General features: G+C 65.5%; 3 protein-coding genes across 8 annotated transcripts in view; 1 reads left to right on the forward strand and 2 right to left on the reverse strand.

The window, feature by feature from the left end:
- The first annotated feature begins 942 nt into the window (after positions 1-942).
- HDGFL2 (HDGF like 2) lies at positions 943-9941 on the forward strand. Of its 3 annotated transcripts, none has more exons than XM_041426020.1 (16): positions 943-1113; positions 2673-2749; positions 2822-2960; positions 4609-4788; positions 5144-5260; positions 5406-5477; positions 5727-5868; positions 6096-6171; positions 6250-6535; positions 7141-7235; positions 7593-7663; positions 8018-8088; positions 8232-8333; positions 8426-8639; positions 9284-9407; positions 9573-9941. In XM_041426020.1, exons 1-16 carry the CDS (start codon positions 1042-1044, stop codon positions 9655-9657), a joined length of 1923 nt encoding a protein of 640 aa, XP_041281954.1. In that variant the 5' UTR covers positions 943-1041; the 3' UTR covers positions 9658-9941. The 3 variants fall into 3 exon arrangements, with proteins under 3 accessions (XP_041281954.1, XP_041281961.1, XP_041281971.1); XM_041426027.1 differs by having other exon boundaries at positions 9576-9941; XM_041426037.1 differs by having other exon boundaries at positions 7147-7235.
- An 813-nt stretch (positions 9942-10754) lies between these two features.
- On the reverse strand, positions 10755-14427 carry LOC121346636 (perilipin-3-like). 2 transcript variants are annotated; one of them, XM_041424628.1, is made up of 8 exons: positions 14190-14427; positions 13272-13329; positions 12866-13061; positions 12522-12604; positions 11959-12406; positions 11651-11841; positions 11442-11564; positions 10755-11366 (listed from the first exon to the last, which is right to left on the reverse strand). In XM_041424628.1, exons 2-8 carry the CDS (start codon positions 13320-13322, stop codon positions 11022-11024), a joined length of 1437 nt encoding a protein of 478 aa, XP_041280562.1. In that variant the 5' UTR covers positions 13323-13329; positions 14190-14427; the 3' UTR covers positions 10755-11021. The 2 variants fall into 2 exon arrangements, with proteins under 2 accessions (XP_041280562.1, XP_041280554.1); XM_041424620.1 differs by lacking the exon at positions 14190-14427 and adding an exon at positions 13698-13793.
- A 146-nt stretch (positions 14428-14573) lies between these two features.
- The window catches only part of LOC121346622 (perilipin-3-like), a 4049-nt gene continuing 1079 nt past the window's right edge, over positions 14574-17543 (reverse strand). For 2 of the 3 annotated variants that reach the window (XM_041424608.1, XM_041424590.1), the window contains 6 exons: positions 17293-17488; positions 16950-17032; positions 16680-16866; positions 15864-16249; positions 15664-15777; positions 14574-15246 (listed from right to left, as the gene is read on the reverse strand). In XM_041424608.1, the coding sequence (XP_041280542.1) occupies positions 14824-15246; positions 15664-15777; positions 15864-16249; positions 16680-16866; positions 16950-17032; positions 17293-17488 (1389 nt within the window). In that variant the 3' untranslated portion in view covers positions 14574-14823. The remainder of the gene's footprint in view (positions 15247-15663; positions 15778-15863; positions 16250-16679; positions 16867-16949; positions 17033-17292; positions 17489-17543) is intronic. The other variant, XM_041424598.1, reaches the window with a different exon arrangement.

Below are 17543 nucleotides of genomic sequence, written 5' to 3' on the forward strand. Positions count from 1 at the left end.
GTCCCAGTTCCCAATCCTTGTCCCAATTCCCAATCCTTGTCCCATCCCTGTCCCCCCTCAGGTCCCAGCCCCCCAGGCCTTGTCCCCATCCCTGTCCCCCCTCAGGTCCCAGTTCCCAATCCTTGTCCCAATTCCCAATCCTTGTCCCATCCCTGTCCCCCCTCAGGTCCCAGCCCCCCAGGCCTTGTCCCCATCCCTGTCCCCCCTCAGGTCCCAGTTCCCAATCCTTGTCCCAATTCCCAATCCTTGTCCCATCCCTGTCCCCCCTCAGGTCCCAGCCCCCCAGGCCTTGTCCCCATCCCTGTCCCCCCTCAGGTCCCAGTTCCCAATCCTTGTCCCAATTCCCAATCCTTGTCCCATCCCTGTCCCCCCTCAGGTCCCAGCCCCCCAGGCCTTGTCCCCATCCCTGTCCCCCCTCAGGTCCCAGTTCCCAATCCTTGTCCCAATTCCCAATCCTTGTCCCATCCCTGTCCCCCCTCAGGTCCCAGCCCCCCAGGCCTTGTCCCCATCCCTGTCCCCCCTCAGGTCCCAGTTCCCAATCCTTGTCCCAATTCCCAATCCTTGTCGTCCCCCCCGCCCCTCAGGCCCCGCCCCCCCAGCGCCCCCCGCTTCGGCGCCTCCGGCGGCGCGGCCCAATCCCGTTATCCCGCCGCTCCGCCGCCTGGCTCCGATTGGTCTGACAGGCTGAGCGACGTGCGGCGGAGCCAATGAGCTGCGCGGTCGCGACCGGGGGCGGGACATCCTGCGTGCCGTGCGGTGCGGGCCGCCCCCGCCGCCTGCCCGGTGCTGCCGCGGCCTGGGCTGGCATCCCCGTACCCCCTCAGGTCCCAGTTCCCAATCCTTGTCCCAGTCCTTGTCCCATCCCTGTCCCCAATCAGGTCCCAGCCTCCCAATCCTTGTCCCATCCCTGTCCCCCCTCAGGTCCCAGCCCCCCAAGTGCGGTGCGGGCCGCCCCCGCCGCCTGCCCGGTGCTGCCGCGGCCTGGGCTGGGCCTGCCCGCGCCCGGTGCCCGCCGCGCCCGCCGCGCCCCCCGGTGCCGCCATGCCACACAGCTTCAAACCCGGGGACCTCGTCTTCGCCAAGATGAAGGGCTACCCGCACTGGCCGGCCCGGGTGAGACCGCGGGGCCGCGCCGCGGGGGGACGGGGCGGGAGGGGGGCGGGGGTCCCGGAGCGGGATGGGAGCGGGATCGGGAGGGGGGACTCGAGACGGGATGGGGACGCGCACCGACCCTTGTCCTCGGAGCGGAGGGCCCTGCCGGGATGGAGATGCCATAACGGTACCTGTACCGGGATGGGGATCCCGTACCGGGACGGGGGCACGGTACCGGGATGGAGGTGCCATAACGGGACCCGTGCCGGGACGGGACGCCCTGTACCGGCACGGGGAGCTGGTAGCGGGGTGGACATGCTGTGACGGTACCTGTGGCGGGATAGGAGGGTCGGTACCGGGCGGCCGGGTGTCCCGTTCACGATACCAGGTCGGTATGTGCCGTGGGATGTGAGCCGGCGGTGGCACGAGGGCCCTGTCCCAGCACACAGACTGGGATGCGGGGGCACGTCCCGGCACCTGTTCCCGGCTGGAGTGCCCCGCGCTGGGATGGGGCCCAGCGCAGGGCGGGGTGTCCCACGCTGGGGCGGGAGGTCCCATTCCAGCACCTCCACTGCCATGGGGGCCCAGTTCTGGAATGGGGTGTCCTGTACCGCGGTGGGGGACCCCACATGAGCAGCTGGACTGGCATGGGGGTCCAGCACTGCCTCGGAGACGGGAACTCATGTCGGGGTGGCAGCTCCGCACTGCGCTGTGGGGCCTTGTGTCCCTTGTTGGGGACACTGAGGGGACGCTGGGTGTGACGCGGGTGGGGGCTGCTGTGAGCGCTCACGGTGCGGGATCAGCGGGTGCTGCTGCGCTTTGGGGGGCTCGTTCGGGCTGCTGGAGCGTTTGGGGAGGGGGACAGCTGCTGCCACCGGCCGGGTGACAGCGTCGCGCCGCAGCGCGCCTGGAGAGCGGGCGCTGCTTTGGGATGTGCTCAGCTGGGGGGTGCCTGGGGGCTCTGCGGGGTCCCCGGGAGCAGCCGAGGCCGTGGCAGGGTCACGCACTGCCCTTGGATGGCGAGAGACCGGCAGGTGGAAGCGTGCGGGATCGGGGAGCTCCGGTGGGCCGGAGCTGACACCGCTTGGCTGCACCTCGCCGTGAGACCCGGGACTGCCGCTCCCGCCAGGACAGCCCCTCTGCTTTAGCTCGCTTGCTTTTTGGGGAAGGGTCCCCCCGCCCCGAAGACCTCCCCAGCACCCCCTGCGCACCCCGAGGCTCTCCCTGCCCACGGCCCGGACCGCCCGGAGCACAGAAGACGCGGGGCGTCCGGCCGGCAGCGGGGCCGTTCCTGCGGCCGGGCTCCAGCCAGCACGGACCCTGCGGCCGCTCGTCCGTCGCCCCCGCCCCGGCCACGGATCCCGGGCGAGTAGCACAAGGCCCACGTTTGCCCACGAGACCTCGGTGCCGGATCCTTCCCGTTGCTCTGGTAGAGATCCCGCAGGGACTCGGATCCGTAGCCAGGGGTGCTTTCCTGCCGCGCTTGGCTCCAAGCGGGTGCCGGACCCGACGCCGCTTGCCGGGGCTGAGGACGTGTCACCGCTGTCTCTGACCTCCTCGTGCTTTGGGTTTCCTTTCAGATCGACGACATCGCGGACGGCGCCGTGAAACCCCCCCCGAACAAGTACCCCATCTTCTTCTTCGGCACCCACGAGACGTAAGCGCTGCCTCGCTCCCCCCGCCGGGCCCTGCCTCGCTCCGGCCTCACCTCTGCTTTGTCTCTCTCCAGCGCCTTCTTGGGCCCTAAAGATCTGTTCCCTTACGAAAAATATAAAGACAAATACGGCAAACCAAACAAGAGAAAAGGCTTCAACGAGGGCTTGTGGGAAATCCAGAACAACCCCCACGCCAGTTACAGTGCCCCTGCGGTGAGTGTGGGCTGGGCAGGGGATGGGGCTGCGGCCCCTCTGTCCCCCCCCGAGTCACTCCTCCTGTCTCTGCTTCTCCTCGCTGCTGTGCCGATTGCTTCCAGCTTCCAGCTTGGCTTCCTTGGGGTGGAATTAGCTCCCCTCTGCTTGCCTGCCCTCTCCCTTCCTCAGGGAGTCTGCTCTCCTCATCTTCCTCCACGGAGGGGTTTCCCTCGGGCTTCCAGGAGCGCTGGAAGTTCCCACTTGCTCTGGAGGAAATCGCTTCTGCCCCGTTGTCACGGTGGAATCTGGGTCATGCTTTGTGCTGCTTGCCCAAAATCACAGACATTTTGTTGTCAGGGCAAAAACTTGAGGCTTGCTTGTCCCTGGCAACTGGATCTGCTCGTGGACTGTTGGGAAGTCCCCTCCTCCATCCATTCCTGAGGTTCCTGAGCCCTCCAGCAGGATTTGAAGCAGGCTGGGCCAGGGAACAGCTCTTTGTCAACTTCTTGTGGGGGCTTCTCGTGACCATAATTGGGATCCAATTTATTCCATAAAGATCATCACAGGAGGCCTTGGCTGTGTAGGCAGTGGGGCTGAAGAGGCAGAGGAGGGTCTGTAGGGTGGGCAGCAAGGTCGAGGTGGTCCCTGGAGGTCAGCAGGTGCAGGGAATGAGTCCCCCGGGCCGTGCCATGGCCGGGCAGGAGTGAGGATGTGCTTTGAGGGGCAGGGGTTGGGAAATGGTCCACCCAAAACTGGATGTAGGGTACGGTGAGGTTGTGGAGGTGCTTGAAAACCTGGAGATTGGTGGTGGTGAGGGAGGCACCACCTGCCATGGCCAGGAATCTGCTGGGAACTCCCATCAGGGACCCAGCAAGGCTGAGGGTTCAGCAGCACCCACTGCATCCTGTGGGCAAAAGGAGCAGGAGAAGACACTGAAGTTTCCTTGCCTTTGGGACCTGAGTGAAGCCAGGAACAGCCAAGGCTGAGGAGAGGCTTTCCAGCAGCTGGAAGAACCTCGGCTCTAGGAATGGCAGTGCTGCACACACAGAGGAGAAGCCCAGAAGATGAAGTTGGGGTGTGATGTCCTGTGCGAGGAGCCTCCCGATGGGCTGGAGAAACAAGGAGACCTTCAGGGAGCAGGACACAGGAGATCCCACCTGGGAAGAGCACGGGTGGCCACCTGGACTCCTTGTGTGGACCTTTCCCATGGGGAAAATGTGTGAAGAGGACAGGAAGAGGCCTGATCCAAGTGGAGGCAGAAGGAGAGGCTGAACCCGGCCACCCCGGCTTGTCTGGCGCCGTCAGGGCAGGGGAGGGCTGGGCTCTGCTCCCAGCTCCAGGCTGCTCCAGGGATTTTGGCAGGGCCTGAGGATGGGGGGCAGAGGGCAGCGAGGCAGCAGCATCCCAGGAATGTGTCCCTGGTGCTCTCGGAGTGGCGTGTGGGGCTGTGGGAACGGGTGCTGCGTTCCCCAGGCAGGGCTGGTGGCGTTGTCCGGAGCTGCTCCGGAGGGATCCGTGCTGGGAGGGGGTGCTGCCCTGCGCTGCTCTGCACGCCCAGCTCTGCCCCCCTTCACTCCCCACCCTTGGTGCCCCTTCTCCATCCTGTCCTGGCCCCCCAAGCGCCCCGCAGGCCCCCCTAACTCCGCTGTCCTCCCGCTGCCTTTAGCCCGCGAGCTCCTCCGACAGCGACGTCCCCGAGAACGACCCCATGGCGGGGAGCGACGCCGGCGACGACGAGGACGACGCTGCCATGGCCGCGGTCCCCACGGAGAAGGTGGACAGCGACGAGGACTCGGATCGAGGCAGCGACCACAGCGGGCTCAAGAGGAAATCCTTGGCCATGAAAGTGAGTGTGGGCTGGGGACGGGAGGGTGGCCCGGCCAGGGGACGCTGTGGCTCCGTCACGGAGCTTTCCTTGAGGCCACCTCAGCAGAAGGTGGTGGAGAAACCAACTCCCTCTGGATTCTCCAGTGGGAAATGGGGCTCAGCGTGGTTTTGGGGGTCTCACAGCTGTCTCGTGATGCCTGTGGGATGGTGGGATGGCCAGTCCTGGAGGAGGATCCAGAGCTGCAGGTCTGAGTGCAGCTCTTGCATGGCCTGTTGGGAAGAGTTGGAGAAAGCCCTTCCCAGGCAGCATTTGCTTTCCATGGTGGATGGAGAAGGAACAGGCTTCTCTCATCTTGTCACCTCTCCTTTGCCAGATGCCTGTGACAAAACGGCCTCGGAAATCCTCCAGTGACTTGGATCAGGGCAGCCCCTCTGTCACAGAAGAGGAGAACTCAGAAACGTCTTCTGAGTCAGAAAAAAACAGTGACCAGGTGAGAGAGAGGATTTTTGGATACACTGGCATGGTTGTGAGGAGAACATCCCTGTGGCAGTGGGGCAGAGGCTGAAGGGAACCTGACTGGCTTGATTCCCTGGTGACACTGTTCCACATTTCCTCATGTTTCTGTTTTCCTCCAGGATTTCACTCCTGAAAAGAAGCCAGTGGCCCGGGCTCCACGGAGGATGCCGGGAGCAGGGAGGAAGAAGAAGGTAAAGGACCCCAAATCTGGGGGAGGCTGGAGAGGAGCCAGGGTCTGCACTGTGGGGAGGGGGGAGATGGAGGTGACAGGGCTGTGCCCTGGGCTGGAGCACCTGGAGGGACCTCGCTGATCTCTTGGTGACCTGCGGGGGCTCAGGGTGCTGGGATCCAGGACACTGCTGGGTTTGGGGGTGTTGCTGGGACTGGGGCAGTGCCACCCCACGGCCACCCTCCATCCCAGCCCCGCTGTGTGCCTGCAGAAAGTGGAGTCTGGCTCTGACTCCGACTCCAAGGCGGACTCGGATCTGGAGACGGGCAATGCCACCGTGGACATGACCAAGTCGGACTCGGACTCGGACTCGGATGTGTCGGTGAAAAAGGCACCACGGGGCCGCAAGCCAGGTACCCCGGGCTGCTGCTGCTCCTGCTGCTGCTCCTGCTGCTGCTCCTGCTGCTGCTCCTGCTGCTGCCACCACCTCGGCATGGCAGTGTGGCAGCTCAAGCCTTCCCCATGCTCTGGGGTTCCATCCCGAATTCTGGGCACATTCTAGAGCCCCTCTGCAGCTCGGGGCTGTTTTCACAGAGGGACCTGCAGGGCTCCTGCTGAACATGTCCCTCTTGTCTTGCAGCTGAGAAACCCCCTCCCAAGCCCCGGGGCAGGAAACCGAAGCCAGAGCGTGTCCCCAGCAGCTCCAGCAGTGACAGGTGAGCTCACTGGGACACTGTCACCCTTGGGCTGGGCTGGGGGTCACGCAGGGGTCCGAGCCTGCCCTGTCCTGGCAGTGACAGCGACAGCGACGTGGATCGCATCAGCGAGTGGAAGAGGCGGGACGAGGAGCGGCGGCGGGAGCTGGAGGAGAAGAGGAAGAGGGAGCAGGAGGAGGAGATCCGTCGGCTCCGGGAGCAGGAGAAGGAGGAGAAGGAGAAGAGGAAGGAGAAGGCAGAGAAGGGCGAGGAGGTGCACACAGACTCGGACAGCAGCGCCGAGGATGAAACGGCCAAAAAGGGCCGGAGAGGCCGGGCCAAGGCTCCATCTTCCTCGGACTCTGAGCTGGAGCAGGAGAAGGAGGTGGGTGCAGAGCTGAGGGGGCCTGGGGGGGGTAGATGGACAACGTGTCACCTCCCTGTCAGGCCATCAGGGACGTCCAGGAGTGGCAGGGACCTGCCCTCGTGGTCTTGGGTTAGCCTGCAGCTGCCCACATGGTTTTGGGAAGGGTTGCATCCATGCCTTGGAGTGGGAGCTCTTCCCCTGGCCCAGGATGCCTCATCCAGCTGTGAGCCTCACATCTGGCACAGGGTGCCCAGAGAAGCTGTGGCTGCTCCATCCCTGGAAGTGTCCAAGACCAGGTTGGATTGGGCTTGGAGTACCCTGGGACAGTGGAAGGTGTCCCTGCCCATGACAGGGGTGGGACAGGGTGAGCTTTATGTTCCCTTCCAACCCAAACCATTCCATGATCTCCAAGATGCTCTTCCACCACAGCCATGGGGTTTGCTCCACTGTCCCCCTGGACATGGGAGCATGTGGGGTGACCCTGCACCATGGGGTGGTGCTGTGCCATGGCAATGGGGTGACTGTGGGGTGGCCACGGGCGCCGTTGTGGCGTGGCCGTGGCTCTGGCTGTGCTGCAGCAGGGAGGGCTCTGCTGCTCTCCCTGCATTGTTCTCTCCTCCAAGGTAAAGAAGCCGGTGAAGAAGCAGCCCTCGGAGTTGTCAAGGAAACCAAATCAGAAGGAGAAGAGGGGCCGAGCAGAGGAGAAGCCACGGAACAAGTCAGCATCTCCACGTCTCCCTCCCTCCCCTTTCCTCCTGGGAATGGGGCTGTTCCTGCACAGCTCCAGCCCTGGCACCCCGGGGTGGGCATGGGGCTGCAGCACCTGCAGAGGGGCTGGGCCTGCTCCTCCCCTCCTCCTGAGCTGAAGGAGCTGGAGCAGCTCTTGGAGGTTACCAGGATCACATTCCATGGTGATTTCTTTCTCATGGGGCTTTTCCTGTCTGCATTCCTGGGAAGCTGTAACCAGGGTGGACGGGTCTTGGAAGCATCCAGCCAGTGCCATCCCCCTTGTTAGCCCAGTGCTGAGCAGAGGGTTCACCACAACCATCTTCCCTTTTTCCTTCCCTTCACACAGACCTCTGAAAGTGGAACGAGGCCGGAAGAAATCCGACCCGATCCCCGAAAGGAGGATGGAGAAGAAAAAGGGTGAGAGGCCCACTGCTTCCCATCACAGAGGGGAGGAGAGGAAGGGGAGGGCTCCAGGGCTGCTTCCCCCACCCCTGGGACACGGAGGGATCAGTGAGGTTGTGCCAGGGTTTTTCCCAGCACTGCTGTGATCCCAGGGTCACTTCCCTGGCATCCCTTCCCTCTCTTGGCACACCCCAGCCCATCCTCTCCAGAGGCATTCCCGGGGCTGTGCTCAGCTGTGGAAGTGCAGGAGGACACAAAGCCCTGCCTGGGAGTGATTCCAGGCCCCAGAGCAGATCCTGGGCTCTGGGCAGGGCCGTGGGCTCTGCTGGTGCCCTGACATCTCAGCCTGTGTCTCTCTCTCTGCTCCAGAGCCCACAGTGGAAGAGAAACTGCAGAAACTTCACAGTGAGATCAAGTTTGCGCTGAAGGTGGATAACCCGGTGAGTGTGGCCTGGCCTGGGACATCCCTGCTCATCCTTGCCCTGCTGTGATACCCAGGAGTGCTCCTCCTCCTCCCTTTGGGGGTGCTGGGAGGCCCCAGGTGCCCCCAGGGCAGCTCCTGACCCCGCTGCCATCCGTGCAGGACATCAAGCGGTGTCTGAACGCGCTCGAGGAGCTGGGCACGCTCCAGGTCACCTCCCACATCCTCCAGAAGCACACGGACGTGGTGGCCACGCTCAAGAAGGTAGAGCCAGAGGGCTGAGCCCTCCCTGGGGCCAGCGGGGAGCCTGCCTGGCCCCAGCTCTAAGGGGTCCCTCCTCCTGCTCCCCGGGGCAGATCCGGCGCTACAAAGCCAACAAGGACGTGATGGAAAAAGCGGCCGAAGTCTACACCCGCTTGAAGTCGCGCGTGCTGGGACCAAAGATGGAATCCATTCAGAAAGCCAACAAAGCTGGGCCTGAGAAGGACAAGGGGGAGGCAGAGAAGGGCCAGGAGAAGCTGTCGGGAGCAGAGACACGGAATGAGAAGGGGGAAGAGGAGACAAATGCTGGTAACATTCCTGAACGTCCCGGGACCACTCCCTGCCCTGTCTGGGCAGGTCACAGTCCCCTCCTTGGGGCGTGCCCTGTCCTGCTGGGGACACGGGACACGGGGAGGTGGCTGTTGGCCTCATGGTGGAGGGATCAGCACCTCCAGGCCCCGCTTTGCTGGAGTGCCAGGAGTGGGAAAGGGCTGGATGGGGAATGCAGTGAGAGCAGAGGGCAAACCTCGAGCCCCACGCCCGGGCTCTGGGGGCCTCCGTGCTGGTTTTTGGCTCAGGACAGCTCCTCCCTGCCAGCCCGAGCTCTGGTCCAGGCATGAAGGAGTGTGGAGATGTCCTTGGACGCTGGCTCAGGCTCTTGCACGGGGAGTGGTGACTGGGATCTTCCACCCTGGGAGCCAGGTCTCTGCCTGGGGCCGTCCTGGTGATGCTGCAAGAGCCTTCCCACAGGAACTGACAGGAAAAATCCACCCTGACGGTGTCACTGGGCTGGGGGGTGGAGGTTTTGGGGCCTTCTTGCAGCTGTGGGGGTCAGGCCAGTACTGGGGTCCCCTCAGGCTCGGCTGCATGTCTGTGGCCATGGATCCTCAGTCCCCAAGGGTCAGGATGGATGAGGGGGTCCAAGAGCCTGAGCCCCTCTCTCTTCCCTTCAGACCTGTCAGGTCCTGTGAATGGTGAATCCCTGTCCCAGAAGTCAGAGGGCACAGAGGAGAAGGACAAGAGCCAAGGGCCAGGAGCTGGGGAGCTGGAGGCATCCACAGAGGAGCCCCACAACAAGTGAGTGTGGGGAGCAGGGCTGGGGGCTGCAGACCCCTCTGGTCGCTGCAGGGATGATCTGGGGACATCCTGTGGGTGGGGAAAGGGTTCTCCCAGCTCGGGAAGGAGCTGGGATGTGGGAGAGGGGCGGGGGGCTGAGCTCTCCCTGCCCCTGCTCTCCCCCAGCAGCGTCCAGGACTATCCCAAGGCCGGGCCGGAGCGAGCTCGCGCGGAGTCGGAGGCTGCGGATGAGGAGGAGGAGGAGAGCTGAGGAAGCAGCTCCCACCTGGAGGAGGAGGAGGGGCTGTGAAGGGAGAGCAGCCTCTGCCTCTCCCCTGCCTGAGTCACTTCACCCAGTCCCACCGTAGCCGATGTCCTTGGTCTTGTCCCGTGTCCCGTCCCTGCGGAGGCACCGCCCGCGGGGGGGCTGTGCTGGTGTCTGTATTTGTCCCCCTCCCCCCCCTGTTTTTAATTTTTGTTTTGTTTTGGTTTTTTTTTTTTTTTCCCTCCTACCTAATTTCTTGTGATTTCAACCGACATGAAATGAATATAAAGGGTTTTCTAATGAAAAACAGAAGGAACCTCAGTGTCTCTTTCTTGAGGCATCTCTGGCTGGGACGAGGGGAAAACCTGAACCCCCTGCCCAGGGTCAGGGCTGGAGAGCACCCCATGGGGCCCCAAATTCCCTCTGACCAGGATCAGGCACTCAGGGACTGCTCCAAGCCCCTTTCCCCACCATCACAATCCTCTCTCCATCCAGAGGCAGCTGCTGGAGCCGGATCCCTCTGCCCCAGGGGTGGCAGCAGGGCTGGGCACCAACCTGGGGTAAAATAAGGGTAAAAGGGTGTGTTCTGTCCTGACTGTGCCAGGGAGGGACTGACCCTGGCACCAGCCTGCCCGTGCTGGGCAGCAGCTCAGTGTTGGTCTTTGCTGTGTTGCAAAGCTCCAGGGCTTTTGTCCAGTAAAGAACTCCCGGCCCCACCCTGCTCTTTGTGCCGACCCCCGGGGCAGGATGCCCCGACCCCCCCTCGCAGGCTGCAGTAACTCTGCCCTGGGGACGCTTTCCTTTTTCCGGCACTGATTTCACACTCACTCGGTAAACAAGACCCAAATAAAGCCCAAACCGTGCCCAGTGCCTCTTGCCCAACTGCTGGGAAGTGGGAGGTCCCCTCCAGGACCCCACTCCTGATCCCACTCCAGCTCCTCTCCTCCCACCCTGCTCCCACGGGGACAGGGACAGGCTGGGGGGGCTGTCAGGGCAATGGGGGCTCAGGACAGGACATGGGGGGTCCCCAGGTCTTGGGGAGGGGGTTGTTCCTCCAGAGCCCAGTTCCTCCCTCCCACACCCCCAAAGAAACCGCAGCCCAGTGCAAAACTACCCGGAGTTTATTGTTTCTTGTGCTGTTTTGACCCTACAAGGACGGGGGTTTGAAGGCACCGAGGACGTGGGGGACCCCCAAGAGGCACTTGGGGCAGCCAAGGCACATAACTGCAGGTCTCCAGCAAGGGGACAGAGCTGGGGCAGGCAGGAGGGTCCCCACAGGCACAGGCACAAGGTGAGGGGTGAGGGGGGCTGGGGGGGTTTGGCAAAGGCTCCTAACGAGGCTTTTTGGGGAGGGGAGCAGCCCGGAATTGCTACTCCATCTCCAGCTCCACCGGGCGCTTGCCCGAGGGGGCGAAGGGTCCCACCAGCCACGTCAGGGGGGTGTTGAAGGACACGTTCTCCACCAGCTCGTCCATCAGCTGCCGGGCTTTGGCGGCGCGGCTGCGGGCCTGGGCCAGCACGGGGCCCGTCACGTCCTGCAGGGAGGTGACAGAGGCCAGCGCCGCCTGCAGCTCCTCCACGTTCTGCCGGACCTGCCCCGCCGTGTCCTGCACGGTGCTGGGGAGGCCCTGCAGGCTGGACACCAAGGGCCGGCAGGAGCTCTGCAGCTGCTGGCTCAAGCCCTGCAGCATGGTCAGCGTGCCCGACTCCACCGCCTGCGGGGGGACACGGGGGGGTGAGGCCTGGGGGACACCCCGGCTCACCCTGGGGACCCCCTGCCCTGCTCCTACCTCCGGCGGCGCCCGGTCCTTGCCACTGCCCGGCTGCTTCTTGCTCCACTCCAGCCACAGCTGCTGCAGCTTCTCCTGCCCTCCCTGCAGCCTCTGGTCCACGCCCTGCTTCAGCTGCTCCACCTGGGAGAGGGGCACGGCCCGGTTGGGTTGGGGGGGCACCGGGGGACACCCCGGGGTGGCACAGGGGGCGGGGGGCTGGGTCCTACCAGGTCGAGGGTGCGCTGGAGCTGGGCCAGCAGGTCCTGGCTGCTCTGGCGGGCGCTCTGCAGTTTGCCCAGGGAGTGCTGGAGCGCCCGGTGCCGCACCTTGGTGGAGAGGGAGCCCAGACGCACGAAGTAGCTCTGCTGCTGCCTCTGCTGCTCCGGCTCGAAGCCCTCCACGGCCGTGGCCAGCTTGGCTGTGGGACAGGAGCTGCTTAGGGGGTCCCAGCACCGCCATCACCACCCCACAGAGCCTCCCCTGCTCTGCCCAGGCTCTGCCCACCCTCCCCGGAGGGTTGGGATCAGCTGCTCACCCAGCTCCTCATTTGTCATGGGCAGGTAATGGTCCACCAGCTCCTCCGACTTGCCCAGCACGGAGTCCACCCCGCTGGCCACCATCTGGCCCACGGTGCTGACACCACTGCTGACTGCAGACCTGGTCAGCTCCACGCCACCCTGCACTGCCCCTCTGGTCATGTCCATCACACCGGTCACTCGGCTGGACACTGCATCCTTGGCTCCAGCCACAGTGTTGGACACTGCATCCTTGGCTCCGGCCACAGTGCTGGACACTGCATCCTTGGCCCCGGACACAGTGCTGGACACTGCATCCTTAGCCCCGGACACAGTGCTGGACACTGCATCCTTAGCTCCGGTCACTCGGCTGGACACTGCATCCTTAGCTCCAGCCACCGTGCTGGTCAGCACATCCCTGGCCCCCGTCACCGTGGAGGTCACCAGCAGTTTGGTGTCTGAGATGATCTGGGTGGACACACAAACCTCTGTTAAGCACTGGGGGGCCCCGAGTGTGCTGCCCTGCCCAGCCCAGCCCAGCCCAGCCCGGCCCAGCCCAGCCCAGCCCGGCCCGGCCCGGTACCTTCTGGGGGGGCTGCTGCAGGAGGGGCAGCTTCTCCTCCAGCTTGTCCAGCCCTTTGCAGGCAAATTCATTGGCGGTGGAAACTGGAGATGGAAAAAGAGGTGGGTTTAGCACCCTGCTGCCTTGCAGGAGCTCTGCCAGGGCAATTGTCCATCACCCCAAAATTCAGGGGGTGCTGCCCCCACATCTGTTCTTCCAGCTTCTCCAGCTGGAAGAGAGACACAAAACAAACCAGAGACACAAAACCAGATCCTCCCTCTCCTGGTTCCTCACGAGAGCTCGGTGAGAGCCAGTTTTGGGTTCCCCCAGCCCCGTGGGGTGCTGTTCCCCCTCCCCACACTCACTCTGGGGCTCCAGGCGGGTGAGGAGGGGCTGGGCCCCGCTCACTGCTGCCGCTGTCAGTGTCCTCACGCCCTTCTCGGCAGCATCGCAGACGCTCCGCACGTAGGGGTGGCTCTCCTTGGTGCAGGTGTAGGCGGAGGACACCATGTCGTAAGCCGAGCTCACCAGGGGCAGGTTGGCCACGCGTGTCCCGATGCTCTGGGGGCGGGAAGGGCTCAGCGTGAGCGTGAGGGACCCCCAAATCTCACAGGGAATCGGGTGTGTTGGGTGTTCCCAACACCCCGGGGATGGTGTTGGGGTGTTCCCGCGGCTCTCCAAGCCCATCGGAGGGTGGGATAACCCCGATCCCCGTCTCCAAGCAGGGACCCCGTGGGTTGCCCCCAAATTCCGCGCCTTGCCCGCACTGACCTGCTGCTCCTCTGCCTTGGGCTGCGCCGGCGTGGGCTCGCTGGTGGCCATGGTGGGGCTGGGGGCACAGGACGGGACCGTGAGTGGGGTCAGCCCCCCCAGCGCCCCCCTCCTGCCTCTCGAAGGGAGGATCCCAAGTCACCGCTCCCCGGGACGGGGCAGCTCCCACGCGGTTGGGAAATCCCGGGACAGGGGGGTCCCGGGGACCGGGACCGGGATCACGATCGGGATCACAGGCGGGATCGGGACCGGGGTCGCGATCGGGACCGGGACCGGGATTGCCATCGGGAACAGGACGGGGATCGCGATCGGGAACAGGACCGAGTTTGCGATCGGAACCGGGATCGCGATCGGGATCGGAACCGGAACTGGGAACGCAACCGGGATCGGAACCAGGATCGCGGGCCGGCCCCGGGTCGTGCTCACCGCTGGCGCTGGGGTCGGCTCTGCTCCTCTCGGTTCGGCTCCGGGCTCGCCCCGCTCCTCCCCGCCGCCCTTTATACCCCCGAGCCCGCCCCGAGCGCATGTGACCGGAGCCGCCCCGCGGGGCCGGCCCGGGGCGGACCGGGAGCAGCGACCGGCGGGGAGCGCGGGGCCGGGAGGGCAGCGAACCCCCGGAACCGCCTGCACCGTGCCCCGGCCCGGCACCGGATCCGCCGGGCCTGGGCTGCGCTGAGCCCCCCGGGACCCCATTCCTCGGTCGGTGCTGCACTGACCCCCCCTCCCCGGTACCGGATCCCCCGGGACCGGTGTACACCGACGCGATTCCCCGGGATCCGGCTGCAGTGACACCCCGAGCCCGGAACTAGAGACCCCCCGAGGCACCGATCCCCCGGGACAGACCCGGCCCCGACCCTCCCGAGCGTCCCCTCCCCTCGTGCGGCTCCCCAGCACGGGGGTCCCGGTGCTCCCCCGCACCTGGCCCGGTGGAATTGGTCCAGCTGGCCCCGGTGTGTTCCGCCGGTGGGACGATGGACGGTCCTGGGGTGCCCGGTGTCGCCCCACCGGGTGCTGTGACCACGCTGTGTTTGTGACGTCGGGGATATCCCGGGGCAGGCCCAGCCCCTCCACGGTGACAAGTGGGACAAAGTTCAGTGCCACACGGCTGCGGGTCACAGTCCAGATGTCCTGGTACCTTGTGGCACACTCTCTCCCAGTAACCCGTGGAATCCCGTCCCATTGTCCCACCCTGGCACCCCCTTATGAGCCCCCTCGGGGGTGCCCCCGGCTCTGCCGCCCGTGCAGAGCCCCCCGGTGAGCCCGGCACGGTGGCTCTGCCACAGCACTGCAGGCTCTGACTCATTTTAAGGCCAAAAAAGTTGTTTTCTTCCTCTTTAAACTGGTTTGAAGCTGTTAAGACATGAAATTCCAGTATTCCTTAGGGCAGCGCTGGATCCCAGACAGACTCACACCATGTCCTCCACGTGCCACCATCGCCACAGGAGTCCCCGGCCGTGACGCTGGGGTCCCACGCCGGGTCACCGGGTCCATCATCCCCTCCCTCCCGGTGGGATTGGGGTCCGCGCCTCTGGGTGGGTGCGGCGCCAGTGACTCAGTGCTGGCTGCAGACCCGGCGGGCAGCGGGCACCTGGTGCGTCCCCCCCACGGTGACACAGCCCTCCCACTTGGACATATCCACCGGGACGTCCTCCGGGTACTCCACGAGCGCGGGGGCGAAAGGTCCCACGAGCCAGGGCAGGGGCGTGTGCTGCCCCACGTGCTCCAGCAGCCCCTCCAGGCTCAGCTGTGCCCGCGTCACGGCGTCCCGGCTCTGCGCCAGCACCAGCCCCGACAGGTCCTGGAAGGAGCGGGCGCTGGCCAGGGAAGCCTGGACGCCCTCCACGCCGTGCCGGACGTGTCCCGCCGTCTCCTGCACGCTGCTGGGGAACGCCCGGGCGCCGGTGGCCAGGTGGGAGCAGGCGGCGTGGAGCTGGTGCAGGAGCCCGTGGAGCATGGCCAGAGTCCGAGCCTCCACCTGCGGGGTGGGCAGCGGGGGCTGGGGGTGATGGACCCACGGCTGGATGGACCCACGGCTGGATGGATCCACAGCTGGATGGACCACAGCTGGATGGACCCACAGCTGGAGGACCCACGGCTGGACGGACCCACAGCTGGATGGACCCACAGCTGGATGGACCCACGGCTGGGTGGACCCACAGCTGGATGGACCCATGGCTGGATGGACGCACAGCTGGACGGACCACGACTGGATGGATCCACAGCTGGATGGATCCACAGCTGGACTCCGTGGCCGCTGCTCCACCCCTGCCCCAGGTGTCACCACCCCAGGTGTCCCCTTGCCACGTGTCCCCACCTCAAGGGACTCAATGGCCGCTGTCCCCACCCTCTCCAGACGGAGCCATCTGTCCCCCACGGTCCCTCCACGCCGTACCTCGTTGTCCTCCATGGGCACCGCATCCTGCTGGCTCCACTCCAGCCACAGGTGGTGCAGGTGCTCCCGGGCGCTGTGCCAGGGCCCGTCCGTGCCCTGCTGCCCCTCCTCGATCTGGGGGGAGGTTCAGCCAGGTGGGAGCACACCTGGGGGTGCCTGGGGCCGGCACGGGGCTGGCACGGTCCCTGCCCCATCCTTACCAGCCGGATGACGTGGTGGAGCTGGGCCAGGAGCCGCTGGGCACGGAGCCGTGCCCGCTGCAGGTCCCCCAGCGAGCGCCGCAGGGCCCGGTGTGGCAGCCTGGCTGTCAGGGAGCCCACGCGGACAAAGTAGCTCTGCCACCGCCTCTGCCGCTCCTGCGTGGCCACCTCCGTGTCCCTGGTCACCTCTGTGCCCATGGCCACCTCCGTGTCCCTGGTCACCTCCGTGTCCCTGGTCATCTCCGTGCCCGTGGTCACCTCTGTGCCTGTGGCCACCTCCGTGCCCCTCGTGATCTCCATGCCCGTGGTCACCTCTGTGCCCCTGGTGACCTCCGTGCCCGTGGTCACCTCCGTGCCCGTGGTCACCTCTGTGCCTGCTGCCGCTGCTGTGGGACCAGGGGTGAGGGCAGCGTGGCTGGGCCATCCTGTGCTGGGCACTGGAGCCCAGCGTGAGCACCCACAGGATGCTTGGCCACCAGGTCATGTGGAGATGCCACCCTAAGCGCCAGGTGGCCTCTGCGGTCACCTCAGCTGTGACATGGGGCCAGCTCTGCCTAGTGTCACCCAGTGCCAAGCTATAAATACCCAGGCGGGCACACGGGACTATATTTGCTCTTGGGTTTCCAGGTGAGAGTTCACCCAGAGCCATCCGCGTCCTTCAGACAGGGACTGTCCCCTGCGTGGGGTCACGGTGGCCTCAGCGCTCTGGCACCACCGTGGGGCCACCGTGTGCGGCCAATGCCAAGACCGAGCTACAAGGGTGAGGGTCCCAGGAGGGCCTGGCACCCCGAGATTTGGGAGATGGTGGGCACTCACCCCGCTCCTCGTCCTCCCCGGGGAGGTACCGATCCAGCAGCTCCTCTGACTTGCCCAGCACGGCGTCCACGCCCGTGGCCAGCAGCCGGCCCACGCGGGTGCCCACCACGGCCCCGAGCGCCGAGCGCGTCCTCGCCGCCACCCCGCTCACCGTGCACGACACCAGCTCCCTGGTCCCGGCCACCACCTGGCAGGGGACAGCGCGAGGACAGCTCGTCCCCGCTCCTCGCCCGGCGCCGGGCCCTGCCCGTGCCCCCCGGGTGGCGTTACCCTCTCGGGGGGCTGCTGCAGGAGGGGCAGCTTCTCCTCCAGCTTGTCCAGCCCTTTGCAGGCCAACTTGTTGGCGGTGGAAACTGGAGATGTGAAGAGAGGCGGCTTTAGCACCCTGCTGCCTTGCAGGAGCTCTGCCAGGGCAGCGTTCTGGGGTACCCCAAAACTTGGGGGGCGTTTCCCCTCCGACCCTCCAGCTTCTCCAGCCGTTTATTCATTGCCGATGCAAACTGGAGGTGTGAAACCAGATCCTCCCTCTCCTGGTTCCTCACGAGAGCTCGGTGAGAGCCAGTTTTGGGTTCCCCCAGCCCCGTGGGGTGCTGTTCCCCCTCCCCACACTCACTCTGGGGCTCCAGGCGGGTGAGGAGGGGCTGGGCCCCGCTGGCCGCTGCCGCTGTCAGTGTCCTGACGCCCTTCTCGGCGGCGTGGCACACGGAGCGCACGCAGGGCAGCCTCTCCTTGGTGCGCCCGTACGCCGAGGCCACGGCCCCGCAGGCGCAGCTCACCAGGGGCAGGTTGGCCACGCGGCTCACCACGCTCTGAGGGTGGGGGACAATAAGATGGGGTCCCCAGAGCCACCCGCGGCCCCCCCCC

Source organism: Onychostruthus taczanowskii, unplaced genomic scaffold (assembly GCF_017590055.1).
Source record: "Onychostruthus taczanowskii isolate IOZ18803 unplaced genomic scaffold, ASM1759005v1 scaffold112, whole genome shotgun sequence".
In the NCBI taxonomy this organism is placed as follows: Eukaryota; Metazoa; Chordata; class Aves; order Passeriformes; family Passeridae; genus Onychostruthus; species Onychostruthus taczanowskii.